The 19748-nt window shown below is 62.9% G+C and overlaps 2 protein-coding genes across 2 annotated transcripts; both read left to right on the top strand.

The window, feature by feature from the left end:
• Positions 1-620: 620 nt before the first annotated feature.
• ARHGAP27 (Rho GTPase activating protein 27) lies at positions 621-12544 on the top strand. Its single transcript, XM_063179125.1, has 15 exons — positions 621-1504; positions 4722-5147; positions 6803-7018; positions 7330-7434; positions 7527-7594; positions 7691-7778; positions 9105-9209; positions 9585-9683; positions 9761-9851; positions 9946-10065; positions 10787-10885; positions 11161-11238; positions 11361-11495; positions 11864-11969; positions 12081-12544. The coding sequence occupies exons 1-15, from the start codon at positions 629-631 to the stop codon at positions 12256-12258; spliced, it is 2790 nt and encodes a 929-aa protein (XP_063035195.1). The 5' UTR covers positions 621-628; the 3' UTR covers positions 12259-12544.
• A 2545-nt stretch (positions 12545-15089) lies between these two features.
• TMEM98 (transmembrane protein 98) lies at positions 15090-19062 on the top strand. Its single transcript, XM_063178736.1, has 6 exons — positions 15090-15919; positions 16420-16551; positions 16797-16830; positions 17107-17222; positions 17630-17689; positions 18199-19062. Exons 1-6 carry the CDS (start codon positions 15789-15791, stop codon positions 18404-18406), a joined length of 681 nt encoding a protein of 226 aa, XP_063034806.1. The 5' UTR covers positions 15090-15788; the 3' UTR covers positions 18407-19062.
• The last annotated feature ends 686 nt before the right edge of the window (positions 19063-19748 follow it).

The raw sequence follows: 19748 nt of genomic DNA, 5'->3' as shown, positions 1-19748 counted from the left end.
CACGGGGACAAAATCCAGGGCAGGGCAGCTCCCACGGGGCCCCCCTAATGGGGTCCCCATCCCACTGCCCAGGGAGGCCGTGCCGGATCCGGCAGCAGCGGGGCTGGGCCCTTCCTGCGGCAGGAACCTCCCGAGGAGCCGTTTCCTCGGGTCCCCTCCGCCACCGTCCCGTCCCGCCCGCCGAGGGGACAGGGCGCGCCCAGCACCCCGAGCAGCAGCGGGGGCCGGGCACGCACCCGCCGCGCAGCCCGGCCCCGTCTCTCGTCGAGGCGGCGGCGGAAACCGGGCGAGTCGGGACCGGCCCGGCGCGGGCACGAGCGGCACCGCGGGCGCGCCCCCGCCCCAGCGCCGGCCGCAGGTGAGAGCGGGGACCGGGGATTCGGTGCTTTGGGGCTCGGTGCCTTTGGGGCTCGGTGCCTTTGGGGTCTGGGGCACGGGGGCAGCGATGGTGGCGGTGACCCCAGGGTGTTCCAGCAGGTTCGGGCGGGTTGCGAGCCCGCCGCGTAGGGCGGCAGCTCAGCGGGGACCCCGAGGGAGCTGAGTTAGGGGGTGCCCGGCCCAGGAGGGGTTGGGCGCTGCCGTCACCTTCCCCTGCACCGTGTCCCGCAGGCGGAGGCGCGGGGAGGCCATGGAGGCGGCGGGGCCGGCGGAGGAGGCGCTGGTGCTGGTGGAGTACGGCTTCGAGTACCGCGCCAAGGACGGCACCTTGGTCTCCATCAAACCCAACGAGCGCTATGTGCTGCTCAAACGCACCAACCCGCACTGGTGGCACGTCCGCAGGAGCGGGGACGCCCGGCCCTTCTACATCCCGGCCCAGTACGTGAAGGAGCTGCCGCCCATCGCTGCCCCAGCCCCGCTTGACCCCCCGCCATCGGGACACGCTGCGACAGAGCCGGCCGTGCTCGTCCCTCAGCCCCCGCCAGCCTACGAGTATCGGTTCATCGGCGCCGCCGAGCCGGGGGAGCCGGCAGGAGGATGCCCGGTGCCCAGGAGGGACTCGGTGCTCCAGGATTCGGTGACAAGGAAGGACTCGGTGCCCAGGAGGGACTCGATGCTCCAGAAGGATTCGGTGCCCAAGAATGTCTCGGTGCCCAGGAAGGACTCGGTGCTCCAGAGGGATTCAGTGCTCCAGAGGGAATCGGTGCCCAGGAAGGACACGGTGCTCCAGGATTCGGTGCCCAGGAATGTCTCGGTGCCCAGGAAGGACTCGGTGCCCAGGAGAGACTCGGTGCCCCAAAGGGACTCACCACCATCACTCAGCTCTTTTCGGGTCCTCCCGGGGCTGACCCCACACCCGGCCGAGCCCGTGAGACCCTCGCACTCCCTGGATGACCTGGCGCGGGTGACACCGGCACCTCGCGGTGCCACTGCTGCCATGGGGACACGCGGGGACCACCCAGGACACGCTCGGCCGCTCGGGAAGAGCCGCTCCGAGACCCTCTGCGCCCCCGGCAAGGACAGGGACGCTGCCAGGAGGTGGCCGGGGGCCGGCCCCGCGGCTCAGGTACGGTGACATCCCCGCTGCTGTCCCCAGAGGCTGCGTTGAGGGGGGGTTAGCGGGTGGGGGTGTTGAGCGTTGCCCTCTCGGCTGATTCAGTGGCCGTGTCCCCCCAGCATGGCCTGTGACCCCCGGCACAGAGTGGGGTGACACCCCGGCCCCACAGCCACTGCTGGGACCCCCAAAGTCTCCCCACCGAACTGACCCCATGGGACAAATTGCGGGTGACCCCACCATTGGGGCTTGACAAAATTAATCATTTTGAAGGTGTGAGAGACCCCTCACACAGGGACACCCCCGCACACCGTCCACCCTCAGGCCCAGGCCCGTGCCTCCACCCTCATGGGCACCCCTGGCCTCTCTCAGCGCCCTACTCCGCAGAACCCCGTGGTCTCTGGGGTGTTTTGCAGTGATCCCTCAGGCTCCCTGAGCGTTCCGGGGTGAGAGGAGGCAGAAAGGGTTAACAGGGAAGCGCGGCAGCTCCTCCCTGCCGGGGCGGGAGCCTCACCTGGGCGCAGCACCCATTGACCGAGGTGTGTGCTGGGTGCTCCCCGGCACAGGCCGGCGCCCCGACACCCCAAAGCCACGCTCACCCCACGCCTGTAAGTAGCAAAAGGCTCTGCCCAGCGCCCCCTGGGCTGCACCTCCCCGAGGGGGCACCCAAGGGTGGGGGTCCCCGCCGGCCACCAAGGCGGGCCGGGGTGCACAGGGTGAGGCAGCGCCGGCACAGGGGTGGGGCCACCCCCGACCTTGTCCACTCCTCGCTTGTCCCCAGCCCCTCACTTCGGAGTGACCCCGGGCACCTGCAGCACCCCCAGCCTGGGTGTCCCCCACTTCCAGGGGGGCTGGAGGGATTGTGCACCTGGGGGAGTTGCTGGAGGAAATGGGGTATTGATGGTGGGGGGCTGTGGTTTACACCCCATTGTCCACCCCATTTTCACCTCATTTTCACCCCATATTATACCTTGTGCCCCCAGCTGTGCCCTTTGCACACCCAAAGCCACTGTGCCCCTCTGGGGGTGACCCAGCACAGTCCCCAACCCCAGTGCCAACACGGGAACATTCCCCTTCCTGCCCAAATCCAACCAGGGCCAAAACCATCGGGCATGGCAGGACCATGGTGGCATCGGTCCTGCCGCCATCTGCACCCGATGGGATGGGATGGGATGGGATGGGATGGGATGGGATGGGATGGGATGGGATGGGATGGGATGGGATGGTCCCAGTGTTGTGGGGACACAGCAGCTCCAGATCAGCTTCCGTTTGAGCAGTGTGACACCAGATAGGGCACCCAAAATCCCCCCAGTGCAATTCCTGCTCAGCATCACCCTGGAGCAGCTCCTGGGTGGCCTGGGCTTTGCTGGAGCGGGTGACGAGTGGCAGGTTGTGGGTGCCGGGTGACAACAGCCCCGAGAGGAGCCGGTTCCGCCCTGGGCGTCTCTTCCGCTCCTCGAGCCCCGGCAGGAAGCGCGGTGGGTGCAGGGCCCTGCTCAGGGCGCCAGCGGCGGGACCGGGGCCTCGCGCTGTCCCCACGGGGTCCCCACGGGGTCCCCACCCCGGTGTCACCACCATGGGTGACCAGCTGCCGGGGGGGTCCCGGCAGGCCTGGAGCAGGGCACGGCAGATGCTGCACCTGGGGAAGGTAGGCAGCACCCAAGGGTGCTCCCAACCAGGGGACAGGGGGGTGTTTTGGGGTCACCCCTTGCCAGGCTCCCCCTCGGCTTTCCCTGGGGGTTTGTGGGTGCTGGAGGGTGCCACAATGCTCATCCCAAAGTGGGGAGGGGGCACACAGTACCCCCCCGGGGTGAGAAACCCCCAGGGATGCAGCCATAGGGGACAGAGAGGTGCTGGGGGGGCTCGGTGCCAGGGATGCCCCATTGCCACCCCCATGTCCCTTGTCCCCAGGACGAGGGCAGACCCCCAGTAGTTTCTGGCCCTGCTCACCAGGGTGGGGGGGTTGTGGGGTGATAGGGGGATGATGAGAGGTGTCATGGAGCTGCTGTCCCACTCTGATCCAGGGTGTCCCCAAGGACAGTGCACCGACTGTCACCTCCCTCGGGGTGATGGGCAGGGCTGCAGTCGGGACCTTTGTCCCCACAGCCATTAGTGACAGACTCAGGCTGTAAAGCTGGGGAGATCAAAGGGTGACAGGAGGGGGTTCCCTGCTGGCAGCACCCTTCTGGTCCCAGGGGACACATCCCCCTACCCCGGTGTCCCCACGGGAGGGGTCAGCCCGGCTGGTGCTGGGGGTGCTATTTTGGGATGTGGTGATGGGACTGTCTGGTTCAGCATCCGGCTCTGGGCGGGAGGCCGGGGCTGTGGGTGCTGGAAATGTCCCAGGGTGCAGGTGATGAGCGCTGGGGTGCAAGCGTGGGTGAGATGGGTGTGAGTGTTGGGGTGCCCACCAGAGGGGTGGGCACAGACGCTGGGGCTGCAGAGGATGAGCAGGTTGGAGGTGTTGGGACCGCAGGTGTCAGTGCAGAGATTGTGGGTGTTCATGGTGTGGGTGTCAGTGCTGCGGCTGCTGCGGAGAGCAGGTGATGCAGGTACCAGTGATGTGGGTGCTGTGGAGAGCAGGTACCAGTGATGTGGGTGCTGAATCCAGGGGGTGATGCAGGTACCAGTGATGTGGGTGCTGAATCCAGGGGGTGATGCAGGTACCAGTGATGCAAGTGTGGATGATGCGGGTACAAGTGACACAGGTGCTGCATGAGTAGGTACCAGGGACACAGTTGTTGATGATGTGGGTGACATGGGTGCCAGTGATGTGGGTGCTGATGATGCAGGTACTGATGATGCAGTGACACCGGTGCCAGTGCTGCAGTGCTGCTGCAGTGCTGCACACAGCAGGTCGTGCAGGTACCAGTGACATGGTGCTGGTTGTGAGGGTGCTGCCAGCAGCAGGTGACACAAGTGCTGGACCTCAATGTCCCTTCCTGTGCCAGTGGGTGCTCCCTGCCCCACTCTGGGTGCTGTGGGTGCCCCTCTCCACCTCCTGGCCTCCCATCACTGGCACCTCCTGCCCCACACTTTTTGGGGGCCCAGGTCACTTTTGGTGACCCAGCAGCCAGGACAGGATCCGACCCCTCAGTGCCTCACCCGTCGGCCCCCCGGACACCACAGTGGGGACACCCCAGGAATGCCATCCCAGGAATGCCATCCCAGGAGTGCCATCCCAGGAGTGCCATCCCAGCTCAGCAGTGACACATCCGTGTTCCCCCAGGCACGCAAGGAATCAGAGGAGACACCGGATCCCATCTACCTCAACATCCAGGAGCTGCGGGCAGAGGCCGCCGCCAGCTCGGCCCCAGAGGAGCCCGGCGGCTCCGTGTCGGACTGGGAAACCCACACGGACACGGACAGTGGACATTTGTTTTATTACAACCCCGTGACGGGAGAGACCACGTGGGATTGTCCCTTCGGGCAGGCGGCCGACGGAGTGAGTGCCGGCGCCTCTCCCGCCTCCTCGCTCGCACACAGCCCGGAGCTCCCCGCGTGGGAACAGCACGTGGACCAAGGAAGCGGACAGACTTTTTTCTATAATTCGGTGACAGGTGAGACGTCGTGGGACCCCCCCAGTGCAGGAGACACGGGCAGCCCCCGGGAGAGGCTCCCTGGGGGGACGCGGTACGGTCCCATGGAGCAGAGGGTGAGCACCCGGCGAGGCGCGGGGAGGGCTTGGGGTGGGGCGGAGGCAGGGGTGGGAGTGGAGATGGAAATGAGAGTGGAGACAGGGATGAGATTGGAGACAGGGATGGGAATGAGACAGGGATGGGATTGGAGATGGAAATGGGATGGGATTGGAGACAGGGATGGGATGGGATTGGAGACAGGGATGGGAATAAGACAGGGATGAGAATGGAGATGGAGATGGAGATGGAGATGGAGATGGAGATGGAGATGGAGATGGAGATGGAGATGGAGATGGAGATGGAATGGGATTGGAGACAGGGATGGGATTGGAGAAGGATGGGATTGGAGACAGGGATGGGATTGGAGATGGAAATGGGATGGGATTGACGATAGGGATGGGATTGGGTGGGTTGGAGACAGGGATAGGAGTGGGGATGGAAATGGGATGGGTTTGGAGACAGGGATGAGATTGGAGACATGGACGGGAATGAGACAGGGATGGGAATGGAGATGGAAAAGGATGGGATTTGAGACAGGGATGGGACTGGGGACAGGGATGGGATTGGAGTCAGGGATAGGAATGGAGATGGAAATGGGACAGGAATGGAGACAGGGATGGGATTGGAAATGGAAATGGAATGGGATTGGAGACAGGGATAGGATTGGAGACAGGGATGGGAATGGAGATGGAAATGGGATTGGAGACAGGGATGGGAATGGAGACCAGGATGGGATTGGAGATGGAAAAGGGATGGGTTTGGAGACAGGGATAGGATTGGAGACATGAAAAAGGGATGGGTTAGGAGACAGGGATGGGATAGGAGATGGAAATGGGATGGGAATGGAGATGGAAATTAGATGGGAATGGACACAGGGATGGGAATGGAGACAGGGATGGGATTGGAGATGGAAAAGGGATGGGATTGAAGATAGGGATGGGACTGGAGACATGAATAAGAATGGCAATGGAAATGGGATGGGATTGAAGACAGGGATGGGATTGGAGACATGAATAGGAATGGAGATGAAAATCCTAGCATCCTGGCAGGGATGGGATGAAAAAGGAGACACGACGGAGACTGGGATTGAGAAAGGTGTGGGAGATGCAATGGAGATGGAAATTGAGATGGAGATGGAAACTGAGACAGATGGGAATGGAGACAGGTGAAGATGGGCGTGGGTATGGATCCAGGGGTGTAGGACAGGATGAGACTGCAGATGGAAACAGCGATGGGATGAAAATGGAGGCAGAGCTGAAGACTGAGAAAGGATGGGAGATGAAATGGAGATGAATATGGAAACAAAGATGGAGATGGGAACAGATACAGGGATGTAGAAAGAGAGGGAATGGAGATGGAGACTGGGATGGGATGGAGGTGGAGATGGGGAGGAAGTTGGAGATGGGAGACAGAGATGGGAATGAAGATGAAGATGAAGATGAAGATGAAGATGAAGATGAAGATGAAGATGGAGAACAGAACGGTACCAGGATTGAGTTGGAGATAGAAACAGGAATAGGAATGGAGATGGAGACAGGGATTGAGATGGAGATGGGAATGGAGACAGATAGGAATGGAGATGATGGAGATGGGGCAGCGCCCACCTGGGCGACACGCAGAGATGCAGATCTCTTGGTTGGGCACAAGATCTTGAACTTCCTCTTCTCTCCAGCCACCCACTCCAGAAACGGATTATCCAGACCTGTCTCCAGATGAGCTGGAGTGTTATCCTGAGGAGGACTATTCACCTGTGGGCTCCTATGACCAGAGGGCGTCTCTGTGCCTGTCCCCAAGGCGCCCCGAGGAGCTGGGCTCATCCCCAGGCTGGTACGGGCATGGCCACCCCGAGGGACTCGTGTTCTACCCCGAGCACTTCGCCCCTGACACGGTACGGGACAGGGATGGGGACAGGGACTGGGACAGGGATGGGGACAGGGAAAGGGACAGGAAATGGAAGAGGGATGAACACAGGGGTAGGAGCTGGGATGGGGACAGGGATGGATTATGGACAAGGACAGGAACAGCACTGGGGATGGGGGTGAGATGAGGGACAGATGCAGGCAGGGGTGACTGCCAGGGATAAACATCCTCACAAGCCCACAGAGCAGGGCCTGTGGGAGCTCTGGGGTGCTGTGGGTGCACAGCCCAGCCCCTCCTTCCAGGGGCACCTCAGGCTTCACCTGACCCCTCCCTGCCCAGGTGCCATCCCACCACGAGCGGGCCAGCAGTGGCTCCAGCCAGGACAGCGGGCTCTCCGCCTGGCACAGCCCCGTGTCACCAGCCCCAGGCAGCAGGGAGGAGAAGGTGAGCACCCAGGAAGGAGCACCCAGCCTGCCCTCAGCCCAGCACCAGGCAGAGCAAGGGCCAAATTTGACACCCCCATCTTCACTTTCCAGTTTAAAAGCCTCGAAAAAGCCGGGGTGCTCAACAGGACCAAGACAGTGGACAGAGGGAAGCGGCTCCGGTAAGGACATCCTGGTGTCCCCTGCCTCTGGAGACACGAGTCCAGCAGGGAAAAGGGGCTGTGCTATCCCTGTGTGACCCCTGCTCCCCTCCCCAGGAAGAACTGGAGCTCCTCCTGGACAGTGCTGGAAGGGGGAATCCTCACCTTCTTCAAGGACTCCAAGCACTCAGCTGCCAGTGCCTTGGTAAGAGCCCCAGTGCCTTGGGGCAGGGCAGCTCCCGTGGGATGGGAGCAGTGTCCATGGGACAGGGCCAGCACCCATGGGACAGGGCCAGCACCCATGGGACAGGGCCAGCACCCATGGGACAGGACAAGGACTCGCAGGATGTGGCCAATGTGTGCAGGATAGGGGCAGCACCCACAGGGAACGCAGCGCTGGCCTCACCTCTGGGGTGGGGGTTCAGGGCTCTGTCTAGGGAGTGCAGAGGCTCTTGGAGCAGGGGGACCATGGCCAGCACCCACAGAATGGGGTCAGCATCAGCAGGATAGGACCAGCACCCACAGAATGGGGTCAGCATCAGCAGGATAGGATCAGCACCCACAGAATGGGGTCAGCATCAGCAGGATAGGACCAGCACCCACAGAATGGGGTCAGCATCAGCAGGATAGGATCAGCACCCTTAGGACAGGGCAAGGATCCACAGGATGGGGTCGAAGCTGCGGGATGGGATCAGCACCCATAGGCTGAGGCCAACATGCAGGGGACAGGACCAGCATCCAAAAAATAAGACCCCAGCACTGTGGGGGATGTCAGCACTTGAAGGATGGGACCAGGACCCACAGGGCAGGACAGGTGCCCTGCACAGGGACCCCAGCACAGGGACCCCAGCTCACCCCCCAGCACACCCTCACTCCCTGCAGGGGTGGCAGTGTCGGAGCACCTGGAGCTGGTGGGAGCCAGCAGGAGGAAGCAGAGCCGGCCCCCGGGTCCAGCTCCTCCCCCCGCAGTGCCCAGGTCCGGATGCAGAAATGCAGAAGTTGCCGTGGCTCTTGCAACACCCTGTGGTGACAGCGAAGAGGGGGAAGTCAGGGCACCCACAGCTGGGGAGACAGTGCTGGCCCCACCTCGGGGGCTCGGGGCTCTGGCTGGGGGTGCAGAGGCTCTTGGTGGCCAAAGCACCCCAAAACCCAGGGCGTGGGGAGAAGCAGTGAGCCTGATGCTCACCCCCTGCAAAATCCTCCTCCTTGGGAGCAGCCACCCTCTCCATTCCTGCAGTGTCACTGAGAGGGACCCCAAAGCTGGAGCCCCCCCGGGGTCCCTGGGGAGGGCTGGGAATGTCCCTCGAGGTGATGGCAGCCCTAGGACTGACTGTCCCCAAGCTGGTGGCCATGACCCTCGCCCCACCCATGTCCTAGTCCTGCAGAGACCACAGGAGGGGACAGAGGGGTCCCACAAAGGACATCTGGCAACCTTGCCTGTTCTGGAGGAGGGCAGCCCACACCCCCAGCAGCATCCCGGTGTCCCTGTCCCCTGTGGGCAGGTGCCACCCTCATCCCCTTATCCCCACAGAGGCACCCCAGCACCCTGACCACCCCCGAGCACACAGTGAAGCTGCGCGGGGCCACCCTCACCTGGGCCGGCAGGGACAAGTCCAGCAAGAAAAACGTCCTGGAGGTGAGCAGGTGACAGCAGGAGGGACACTGCTCACACCCCAGGGTCCACAGGTGGCCCACAGGGCAATGCCACCCCTGCCCAGTTCAGGGGATGGCAGTGCGGACACTGGGGACGTGCCAGGGTGGGCGTGCAGGGAGTGGCACTGCTGGTCACTGTCCCGTTCTGATGGGGACAGAGAGGCCTCCAAGGGACATCCTGGCTCCCGGAGGGGCTTTGCACGGGGAGGAGCCGCTCCAGCCGCTCCAGCTCCCCGCACACGGCACCGTTTGGTGCCATCGCAGCTGGCGCCGGGCTCAGCCACATCCTGGTTCCTAAATCCGCCCGGCTGCGGCAGCCCCGTGCCCTTTCCCTGACCTCTGCCTGTCGCTCCGGCAGCTGAGGACGCGGGAGGGCTCGGAATTCCTCATCCAGCACGACTCGGAGCAGATCATCACCGCCTGGCACAAGGCCATCGCCGACAGCATCGGCCGCAGGGTGAGCGGGGCCCCGATCCCCCACGGCCCCTCTGGGGCTGGGGCCGGGCCCGGCGTCTCACGGTGCCGCTCCCGCAGGGCTCCGACATCTCCGCAGAGGACGAGGCCGAAATTCGGGCTGAGTTCGGCTCCCGGGAGAAGCTGGGGGGCGGCGAGGAGCGGAGGGCAGGTGAGCGCCCGGGATGGGCACGGGGGGCCTGGCAGTGCCACCCACCCTGCGGGGACCCTGGGGGCGGAGCTGATGTGTCCCGTGTCCCCGGCAGCGGCAGGACAGGCGACGGGCAGTGCCGAGAGTGACACCAACCGGGTCCGGAACAAACTCCGCAAGTTCCTGCAGAGGCGGCCGACGATGCAGTCCCTGCGGGAGAGGGGCTACATCAAGGGTGGGTGTGCGGGGCGGGATCGGGGGGTGCTGGCACGGGGCTGGGATGAGGGCAAATCCAGAGTGGGATGGGGTGTAGGGATAGGGCCTGTCACGGGTGGGTGCTGGAATGGGGCTGAGTCCCTCGGGATGTCTGCAGGGTGCAGGGTGGGAGGGGACAGGCAGGGATGGAGCTGGGACAGCCAAGGAGGGAGCTGGGACAGCCAGAGATGGAGCTGGGACAGCCAATAATGGAGATGGGACAGCCAGTAATGGAGATGGGACAGCCAAGGGGGGACCTGGGATTCCCAGGGATGGAGCTGGGACAGCCAGGGATGGAGCTGGGACAGGAAGGGATGGAGCTGGGACAGCCAAGGAGGGAGCTGGGACAGCCAGGGATGGAGCTGGGACAGCCAGAGATGGAGCTGGGATGGCCAAGGGGGAAGCTGGGACAGTCAATAATGGAGATGGGACAGCCAAGGGGGAAGCTGGGACAGCCAGGGATGGAGCTGGGACAGCCAGGGATGGAGCTGGGACAGCCAGGGATGGAGCTGGGACAGCCAGGGATGGAGCTGGGACACTGGGTTGAGTGACCAAGCCCAAGCCTGACCCAACATCTTGATGATGTCCCATCACCTCCAGCCACCCTGCTGGGAACAAGTCCCTCTGTCCCCAGCCCTGTCCCCCACTAGCCACCCTCCTGGTGTCCCCTGGCCGTGCTCATGTCCCTGCTGTGTTCCCAGACCAGGTTTTTGGCTGCTCGCTGCTGGCGCTGTGCGAGCGGGAGCGAGGGACGGTGCCACGCTTTGTCCTGCAGTGCATCTGGACCGTGGAGAGGAGAGGTACAGGGGGCAGGGACAGCCTGGGACACCAGCATGGGGACAGATCCAGGGACAGCCTACGTGGGATGTTTGGGTTTTCCTTGGAAGCCTGGTCCGGCTGCTGCGGGCAGCAACACAGCTGTACTGGCACTGTCACCATGTGCCACCTGGCTGTGGGCATCCTCCAGGGGACAGCAGGGACACACGGGGACCCAGAGTTCCCTCAGGAGTGCCTCATGTCCCATCCCAGTGTGGATTGTTTAACTGGAAGTTTTCCCCCATCTCCATCTGCCCAGGTCTGGACATTGATGGGCTGTACCGGGTCAGTGGCAACCTGGCCACCATCCAGAAGCTGCGCTACAAGGTGGAGCACGGTACGGTCACCCGCGGTGACAGTGGGGGACAATGGGGCAGAGGGACAGGGGAGGGGGCAGCCAGGGACCACCCACATATCCCTGGGGCTCTGGGCACAGCTGAGATGCTGCTCCACCCCCAGACGAGCAGCTGGACCTGGATGACGGGCGCTGGGAGGACATCCACGTTGTCACCGGGGCACTGAAGCTCTTCCTGCGGGAGCTGCCAGAGCCACTCGTCCCCTTCAGCCACTTCGACAAGTTCATCGCTGCCATCAGTGAGGGACAGGGACAGGGACAGGGACAGGGACGGGATGGGATGGGATGGGATGGGATGGGATGGGATGGGATGGGATGGGATGGGATGATGAGATGGGGAGGGGGTGGAGATAGGTATGGGATGGGGTTGAAATGGATGAGATGGAGACATGGATGGGAACTGGGATTGAATAGAGATGGGATGGAGAAGGGTATAAGGATGGGGTTGGGGACAGGAATGAGATAGAAAAGGGATGGGAATGAAGACAGGAACTGGGACAGGGGGGATGATGGGGATTAGGATGGGATGAGGATGGGAATGGGGGTGGGGACAGGGATGCTGTGACTGCTGGAGCCAGCGCCCCACCGTGCCCTCCCTCCCTGGCAGAGATCCAGGACCTGTCCCTGAGGGGCCAATGCATCCGGGACCTGGTGCTGTCCCTGCCACCCGCCCACCATGACACCATGAAGGTCCTTTTCCGACACCTCTGCAGGTGACACCCCCTTGTTCCCCCAAACCCAACCCGGTGCAGGAAGGCAGAACACGACTCTGGGGACAGCCCCAGGGTCAGGGCCATGCTGGTGACACGTCCCCTGTCCCACAGGGTGGTGGAGCACAAGGAGGAGAACCGCATGTCGGTGCAGAGCGTCGCCATCGTCTTCGGCCCCACGCTGCTGCGGCCGGCCAGCGAGGAGAGCAACATGGCCATGCACATGGTCTTCCAGAACCAGGTGGTGGAGCACATCCTCAACCACTATGGATACATCTTCCCTGATGGATAAACCCTGGGGACACGTGCGGGCACGAGCCTGGCAGTGGGGACTTGATGGAGCAGCGTCTCCAGGAAGGACTTGGCCATGTGTCACCTCGGTGGTGGCTCCATGGAGGGCAGCGCGGTGACCCGGCTCAAGGGAGGGGCACCTGGGGGATCCTCCTTGGCCACCCCATCCCACTGGGGCTGGATGTGAGGGGGGCTCAGGGGGTCCCCATGGTCAGTGGAGCCCTGCAGTGCCCCCCTGGAGCTGGGTGGAGCAGGGAGGGTCTGGCGGGCAGGGCCTGCTGGGCACCGGTGGCACTGGCGGGTGGGCAGGGAGGGGCCGGGCAGGGCCGTGGCTGCAGCCCCTGCCCCATCCCAAATAAAAGAGCCCGTGCAGACACAGGGGTCAGGTGTTGCTGGCAGGACAAGGGGACATCCCAGGGACGTGGGTGGCACAAGGGCTCGGTGCTCCTTGGTTGCTGGTGACCCTCAGGGACACCACATGGCCTTCATACCCCATGAGGATGAGGGGACCTGGGACAACATTCCTGGCTGGTGTCACCAAGCACTGTGTCACCACCAGTGTCACCACAGACAGCGAAACATGATGAGAGCCACGCAGTCATGGGACATGAGTCCCCATCACACAGAGCCACCTCCTGGGGTGGGGGCACTTTGGGTCATGATGGTGACAAGCTGGGACACAACCAGGACTGGATGGGACACAACAAGGATGGCAAGGGACATGACTGAAAGTGCTTTGGGACATCGTGGGGACAATAAAGGGTATGGCAGGGACATGACTGAAAGTGCTATGGGACATCGTGGGGACAATAAAGGGCATGGCAGGGACACGAGGAGGAGGTGTGGGGACATGGGACACATGTCCTGTGCTTTGACACACAGCAAGGACAGCACATGGCAGCAGTTGGGGACCCAGGGATGGCTGGGGTGCAGAGGGAACACTTGGGGACACAACAAAGGGCACTTTGGGGTGTGGTGGGGATGTAATGGGGCCAAGCTGGATGGCAGTGGGGACACTTTGGGACAAGACAGAGACATTTTGGCGTGCAGTGGGGTCATTTTGGGGCACAAGGATTTTCAGGACACAAAGAAAAACCTGCTCAGGAGTGCAGGGACAGTGGTTTGGGACACAATGGGGACAATTTGGGATGCAACTGGGACACAAGGGGCCACAACTGGGGACAGGGAAGGGACTGTGTGGAATGCAGGGGGGAATTTGGGGGCGCAAGGGGATACTTTGGGGGGCAAGACAGTGCTTTGAGGGTGCAGCAGCGGCACTTTGGGACGCACCGGAGCCGCCTTGGAGCACAAGGAAGTACTTTGTGACAAGAGGGTGTTCTTCAGGAGCGCCGTGCGAGTGCTTTGGGACATTTTGGGACACTTTTGGATGCATGGGACGCACTTGAGAACTTCAGGAGGAGCAGGGGACTCTCGGGGCCCCTCGGGGCGGGAGGGAGGCGGTGCTGGGGGCAGAGCCCGGCCGATCCCCGCTCCCATCCCGATCCCACCCCGCTCCCTCTCTGCTCCCTCCCCGCTCCCGGCCCCGCTCCGCGCCCCCCGCCCGGCTCCATCTTGTTCGCGGCCGCCGCGGAGCCGCTCCAGGTGCGGGGGTCCGGGAGGGATTGGGGGGACCCGGGAGGGTCGCAGGGACCCGCCGAGGGAGCTGGGAGGGGATCTCCCACCCGGGACCCCCCCAGCCATCCCCCAACCCCCCACGGGACCCCAGGCGCTGTAGGGGACCCCTGGGAGCGATCCCTCCCATAGAGCAGTGTCGAGACCCCCCAGAGACCCCCACCCCCACCTCTGGGCCCCCGGAGCGACCCCCAGGGCCAGGAGGGACCCCATCAGCCCCGTGACCCCCGGTAACCGGGACTGTGCGGGACTGGGAACCGCCAGCAGCGACCCCCCAGAGACTCAGAGGGACTCGCCGGACACCCCTCAGCAAGAGCCCCCCCACTTCCAGGACCCCCCCAGCAGAGTCCCCCCAGTTCCAGAACCCCCCAAACCCCCCAGCAGAGTTCCCCCCTATCCCAGAACCCCCCAAACCCCCCAGCAGAGTTCCCCCCTATCCCAGAACCCCCCAAACCCCCCAGCAGAGTCCCCCCTATCCCAGAACCCCCCAACCCCTCTCCCAGTGCCCCCCCAGACTCCCCCTTCCACCTTCCCTGGTGCTGCTCGGCAGGGTCTGACCCCAGCCCAGCCGGGACAGTGACACCCCCTGCGGCTGGGGGTGGCGCTGGGGACACTTTGGGGGGGCCTGGGGACACCCCCGGGGCTGTGCCCTCCCCAGGACCAGGCACCAGGGGGTTACAGCAAAAGCAGCTTTGGCAGCCGAAATCCCTCTTAAGGCTTTAATCGCAGTGAGAAAGTGGCGGAGGGGGGGTGGGGGGAGCACCCTGTCCCCCCCTCGCTGTCCCCAACCCTGTGGGGTTGCAGCGACAACTGCAGCCGGGCTGGAAATTTAAGCCAAATCCCTAAACCTGGCTTAAAATTCAGTGGGATTTAGGGGGGAAAGAAAAAGAGGGTGAGGGGAGGGGGGGAGCAGTGGAGCCGGAGGGTTTTGGGGGCTCATCCCGCACCCCCCGTCCGTGGGGGGCCCAGGTGTGAGTCAGGGGCCGAAGGTCGCTGTGGCCGTGTTTGCACACCCGGCACGGAAGTGGCACCGTCCCCGCGTGTCCCCGTGTCCCGCCCGGCCCGGCGGTGCCACCCGGCTGGAACAGGTAGGGAGGGCAGGGATGGAGCCCCCGGCCCGCGGGGTGGGTACAGGGGGGGTCCCTGCAGGGTGGGAACCCCACAGGGACTCCGAGTCTGTCCAGGTGGGGACACAAGGTCCCCTGGGCCTGGTATGGCTGGTGTCCTGCTGAACATGGGGACAGGGACACACAGGCCCTGCTGCTGCAGCACGGCTGGTTCTGGGGTCCCCTGGCTCAGATTTGGGGGATCCCCATGGAAAGGGGGCTCTGGAGGTCCACATGACCCCATAGGAATCAGGACTGGGGACTCTGGGGGTCCCTGTGGCCCCATAGGGACAGGAACTCTGGGCTCCCTATAGGGATCAGTCTCCGGGGTCCCCATGGCCCCATAGGAAAGGGCTCTTGGGGTCCCCATCAGGGTCAGGCTCTGGGGGATCTCCATGTCCCCATAGGGACAGGTCTGTGGGTGGGGGTCTCCAGAAGGACACACTCTGGGGGTCCCCAAACCCCCCTATGACCCAGGCCTTGCTCTCCTCACCCCAGACCCTGTCCCCCCCGTCCCCATGGCCATGGTGACAGGATGAGGGCAGCCCCCCAAATCATGCTGCACCTCACACCCAAAGTCACCACATCCCTCAAGTGACACTGCCTCTAGAAACACCTTGGGGACAGAGGGGTGACAATCTGGGGGTGACACCAGGTCCTGGCTGGGCATTTTGCAGTGTGGGGTGAACAGGAGAACATCTGTGGGGTTCCAGTCCCCGGTGTCCCTGTCACTGCAGCCCCCAGCGTGCTGTGATGGCCCCGGCCGCCTGAGCCCCTGTGGCAGGGACAAGCCATGGAGACCGTTGTCATCGTGGCCATCGGGGTGCTGGCCACCATCTTCCTGGCGTCCTTCGTGGCGCTGGTGGTGGTGTGCAGGCAGCGCTACTGTCACCCCAAGGACCTGCGCCACCACTATGACACCAAGTGAGTGACCCACGGGGGTGGCAGCGTCCCTGTCCCCACCAGAGAGGGACCCCAACCCCCGTGGGCTGGGGACACTGCTGGGGACATGTTCACCATCATCGTGGAGACAATGTGGGGGACATGTCCATGGTCATGGGGGGACAAAGATGGGGACACACCCTCCATCAGCAGGGGGACAAAGATGGGGACACATTGGCCATCATCAAAATCAAAGGGATGAAGATGGGGACATGTCCAACATCATCCAGGGAACAAAGATGGGGACATGTCCAACCTTCCAGGAACAAAGATGGGGACACGTCCACTGTGACTGGGGGGATGATGCAGGTGATGTCCAGCATCATCAGAGGGAAGATGCCCCCATCTTGTCCCAGTTTGGGACATATCCACATCACTGGGGGACAAAGATGGGGACACATCCACCAGCACCAGGGCTATTGGGGCTGTGGGGCCACCCGAGGAGGTGGCCCTTGGTGGGATGTCCCCCATGTCTCTGACAGACCCATCGTGGACCTGATGGGGACCACGGAGACGCCGTCAGAGCCCTCGGAGCTGGAGCTGGACGATGTGGTCATCACCAACCCCCACATAGAGGCCATCCTGGAGAACGAGGACTGGGTGGAGGACGCCTCGTGAGTGTCCCCTGTGTCCTCCCACTGCTGGGGACCCCCTGTGCAGTGCCAGCCCCCCATCGTGGGATTCAGGGGACAGATTTGGAGGTCACCAAGCCATGGGGATGGTCCTCAAGATGGTCTTGGGGTGGGAATATCCCCACAGGTCTGAGGGACAAGGGCTGGCAGGAGAGGGGGGACACACAGGGGACAAGGACAGAGCAGGGGGGACACAGGTGGATTCACACCCTTCTCCCTCTCCACAGGGGTCTGGTTTCCCACTGCATCGCCATCCTGAAGGTGAGTGAGAGCGTGGCACTGGTGGCAGTGGTGACACTGGTGGCAATGGCAACTCTGGTGATACTGGTAGAGCTGCGGTGCTGGTAGGCAGTGGTGGCACCAGTGGCACTTGTGACATTGATGTCAGTGGTGGGCAGCACTTGTGGTAATGGTGGCAATGGTGACATTGTTGGTACTGGTGGCACTGGTGCTGATGGTAGGTGGCACTTGTGGCACTGGTGTTGATGGTGGCACTGGTGCTGATGGTGGCACTGAGTGCTCACCACTGTCCCCCAGATCTGTCACACGCTGACGGAGAAGTTGGTGGCCATGACCATGGGCTCAGGTGCACGTGTGAAGTCCCCAGCCAGCCTGGGTGACATCATCGTGGTGGCCAAGCGCATCAGCCCCAGGTGACAGGGGATGTCTGGGGGGTCCCCAGGGACTGGCGGGGGGGAAATTCCAGGGCTCTGGAGGGTCCCCAGAGATTTCCAGGGTGGGTCTGGAAGGGTCATGGGAGCTCTGGGCATGTCCTGAGGCTCTGGTGGGGGTACTGAGGCACTGAGGGGGACCCTGGGGACTCTGGAGGGAAACTTGGGGACTTTAGGGGTGTCTGGGGACTCTGGGAGGTGTCCCAGGGCACTGGGGTAATTTTGGGAGTCTGGGAGGTGTCCTGGGGTTCAGGGGGTACCTGGGGCTCTGGGGGGTTCATGGGGCTCTAGGGGGTTCCCAGAACTCCAAGAGAGTTCTTGAGGCCTGGGTTGGGTGTGCTGGAGGTGTCACCACAGTGTCCCTGGGGTTAACGCTGTCCCCACCACAGGGTGGACGATGTGGTGAGATCCATGTACCCCCCGCTGGACCCCAAACTGCTGGACGCAAGGTGACAGCGGTGGGAAGGACAGGGACACTCCTGGGTGGGAGATACCTGTGGGTGGGGACACCCCCCAATCCCATACCACACGTCTGGGGACAATCCCACTCTGGGGACAAACCCAGGTGACCCAGCAGGATGGGGAGTGAGCAGATCCCAGAATATCCCAGGTTGGGAGGGACCCTAAGGCTCATCCAGTCCCAATCCCAGCCCTGCCCAGACCCCCCCCAACACTCCCACCCTGGGCATCCCTGGCAGCGCTGTCCAAACCCTCCTGGAGCTCTGGGGCCATTTTCTGGGGAGCCTGGGCAGTGCCAGCACCTCTGACAGGAGAACCTTTCACTGAAATCCATCCCAACCCCACTGTGGCACAACCTCAGGCCATTCCCTGAGGGTCCTGGTCACCACAGCCAAACTGGTGACCACGCTGCTGTTGCTGAGGAAGCCCCATGGGGCAGGGTGGTGACAGGGCAGTGACAGGGAGGTGCCAGGGCGGTGACAGCCCCGTGTCCCCGCAGGGCCGCGGCGCTGCTGCTGTCCGTCAGTCACCTGGTGCTGGTGACCCGCAGCGCCTGTCGCCAGCCGGCCGCTCGCCACTGGGTCGAGCGCTCGCTGGCAGCCGCCGAGGAGCACATGGCCGTGCTGCGCCAGGCCGCCATGGCCACCGAGCCCGAGCGGCCACCGGCCCCCGGAGAGCCGCCCCGCCAGGAGCAGTCGGCCATCTGACCCCAGTGAAGGCCATCGGACCCCAGTGAAGGCCATCGGACCCCAGTGAAGGACATCAGATCCCAATAGAGGCCATTGGTCCCCAGTAAAGGCCATCTGACCCAAATAAATGCCATCTGTCCCCAATAAAGGCCATCTGACCCCAGTGAAGGCAATCAGATCCCAATAAAAGCCATCTGTCCCCAATGAAGGCCACCTGACCCCAGTAAAGGCCATCGGATCCCAATAAAGGCCATCTGTCCCCAATAAAAGCCGTCGGACCCCAGTAAAGGCCATCTGTCCCAATAAAGGCCATTGGACCCCAATAAAGGCCATCTGTCCCCAGTAAAGGCCATCAGATCCCAGTAAAGGCCATGGGATCCCAATAAAGGCCATCAGATCCCAATAAAGGCCATCTGTACCCAATAAAGGCCATCAGATCCCAGTAAAGGCCATCTGTCCCCAATAAAGGCCATTGGACCCCAGTAAAGGCCATCTGTCCCCAATAAAGGCCATCAGATCCCAGTAAAGGCCATTGGATCCCAATAAAGGCCATCTGTCCCCAGTAAAGGCCATCTGTCCCCAATAAAGGCCATCAGATCCCAGTAAAGGCCATTGGACCCAGTAAAGGCCATCTGTCCCCAATAAAAGCCATTGGACCCCAGTAAAGGCCATCTGTCCCCCAATAAAAGCCATTGGACCCCAATAAAGGCCCCGTGTGCCCCCAACCCCACACGGTGGCTCTGGGATGGGCTGGTGATGTGGTGTCTGCATGGAGAAGGGTCTGGGGGCAAACAGGGGTGATGAAGGGGAGGTTGGGGGTCTAGGGAGGGGTTGGGGGTTTGGGAGTGAGTGTGGGCGGGTTTGAGGGGGTTTGGAGGGGGTTTTGTGGGGTTGGGGGGCTTGGGAGGTTGAGGGGTTTAGAGGGGATTTTGTGGGGTTGGAGCTGAATTTGGAAGGTTTGGGGGCTTGGGAAGGAGTGTGGAGGGGTTTGAGAGGTTTGGAGGGGATTTTGTGGGGTTGGAGGAGGATTTGGAGGGTTTAGGGACTTGGGATGTTGAGGGGTTTAGAGGGGATTTTGTGGGGTTGGAGGTGGATTTGGAGGGGTTGGGGGACTTGGGAGGAGTGTGGAGGGGGTTTGAGGAGTTTAGAGGGGATTTTGTGGGGTGGAAGGTGATTTGGAGGGGTTTGGGGCTTGGGAGGTTGAGGGGTTGGTTAGAGGAGATTTTGTGGGGTGGAAGGTAGATTTGGAGGGGTTTAGGGGCTTGGGAGGTTGAGGGGTTTAGAGGGGATTTTGTGGGGTTGGAGGTGGATTTGGAAGGTTGGGGGGCTTGGGAGGGAGTGTGGAGGGGGTTTGAGGGGT

The sequence above is a fragment of the Melospiza melodia genome, chromosome 30, assembly GCF_035770615.1.
Source record: "Melospiza melodia melodia isolate bMelMel2 chromosome 30, bMelMel2.pri, whole genome shotgun sequence".
NCBI lineage: Eukaryota > Metazoa > Chordata > Aves > Passeriformes > Passerellidae > Melospiza > Melospiza melodia.
The sequence above is the reverse complement of the archived record's forward strand: the minus strand, read 5'-3'. Positions and strand labels throughout refer to the sequence as shown.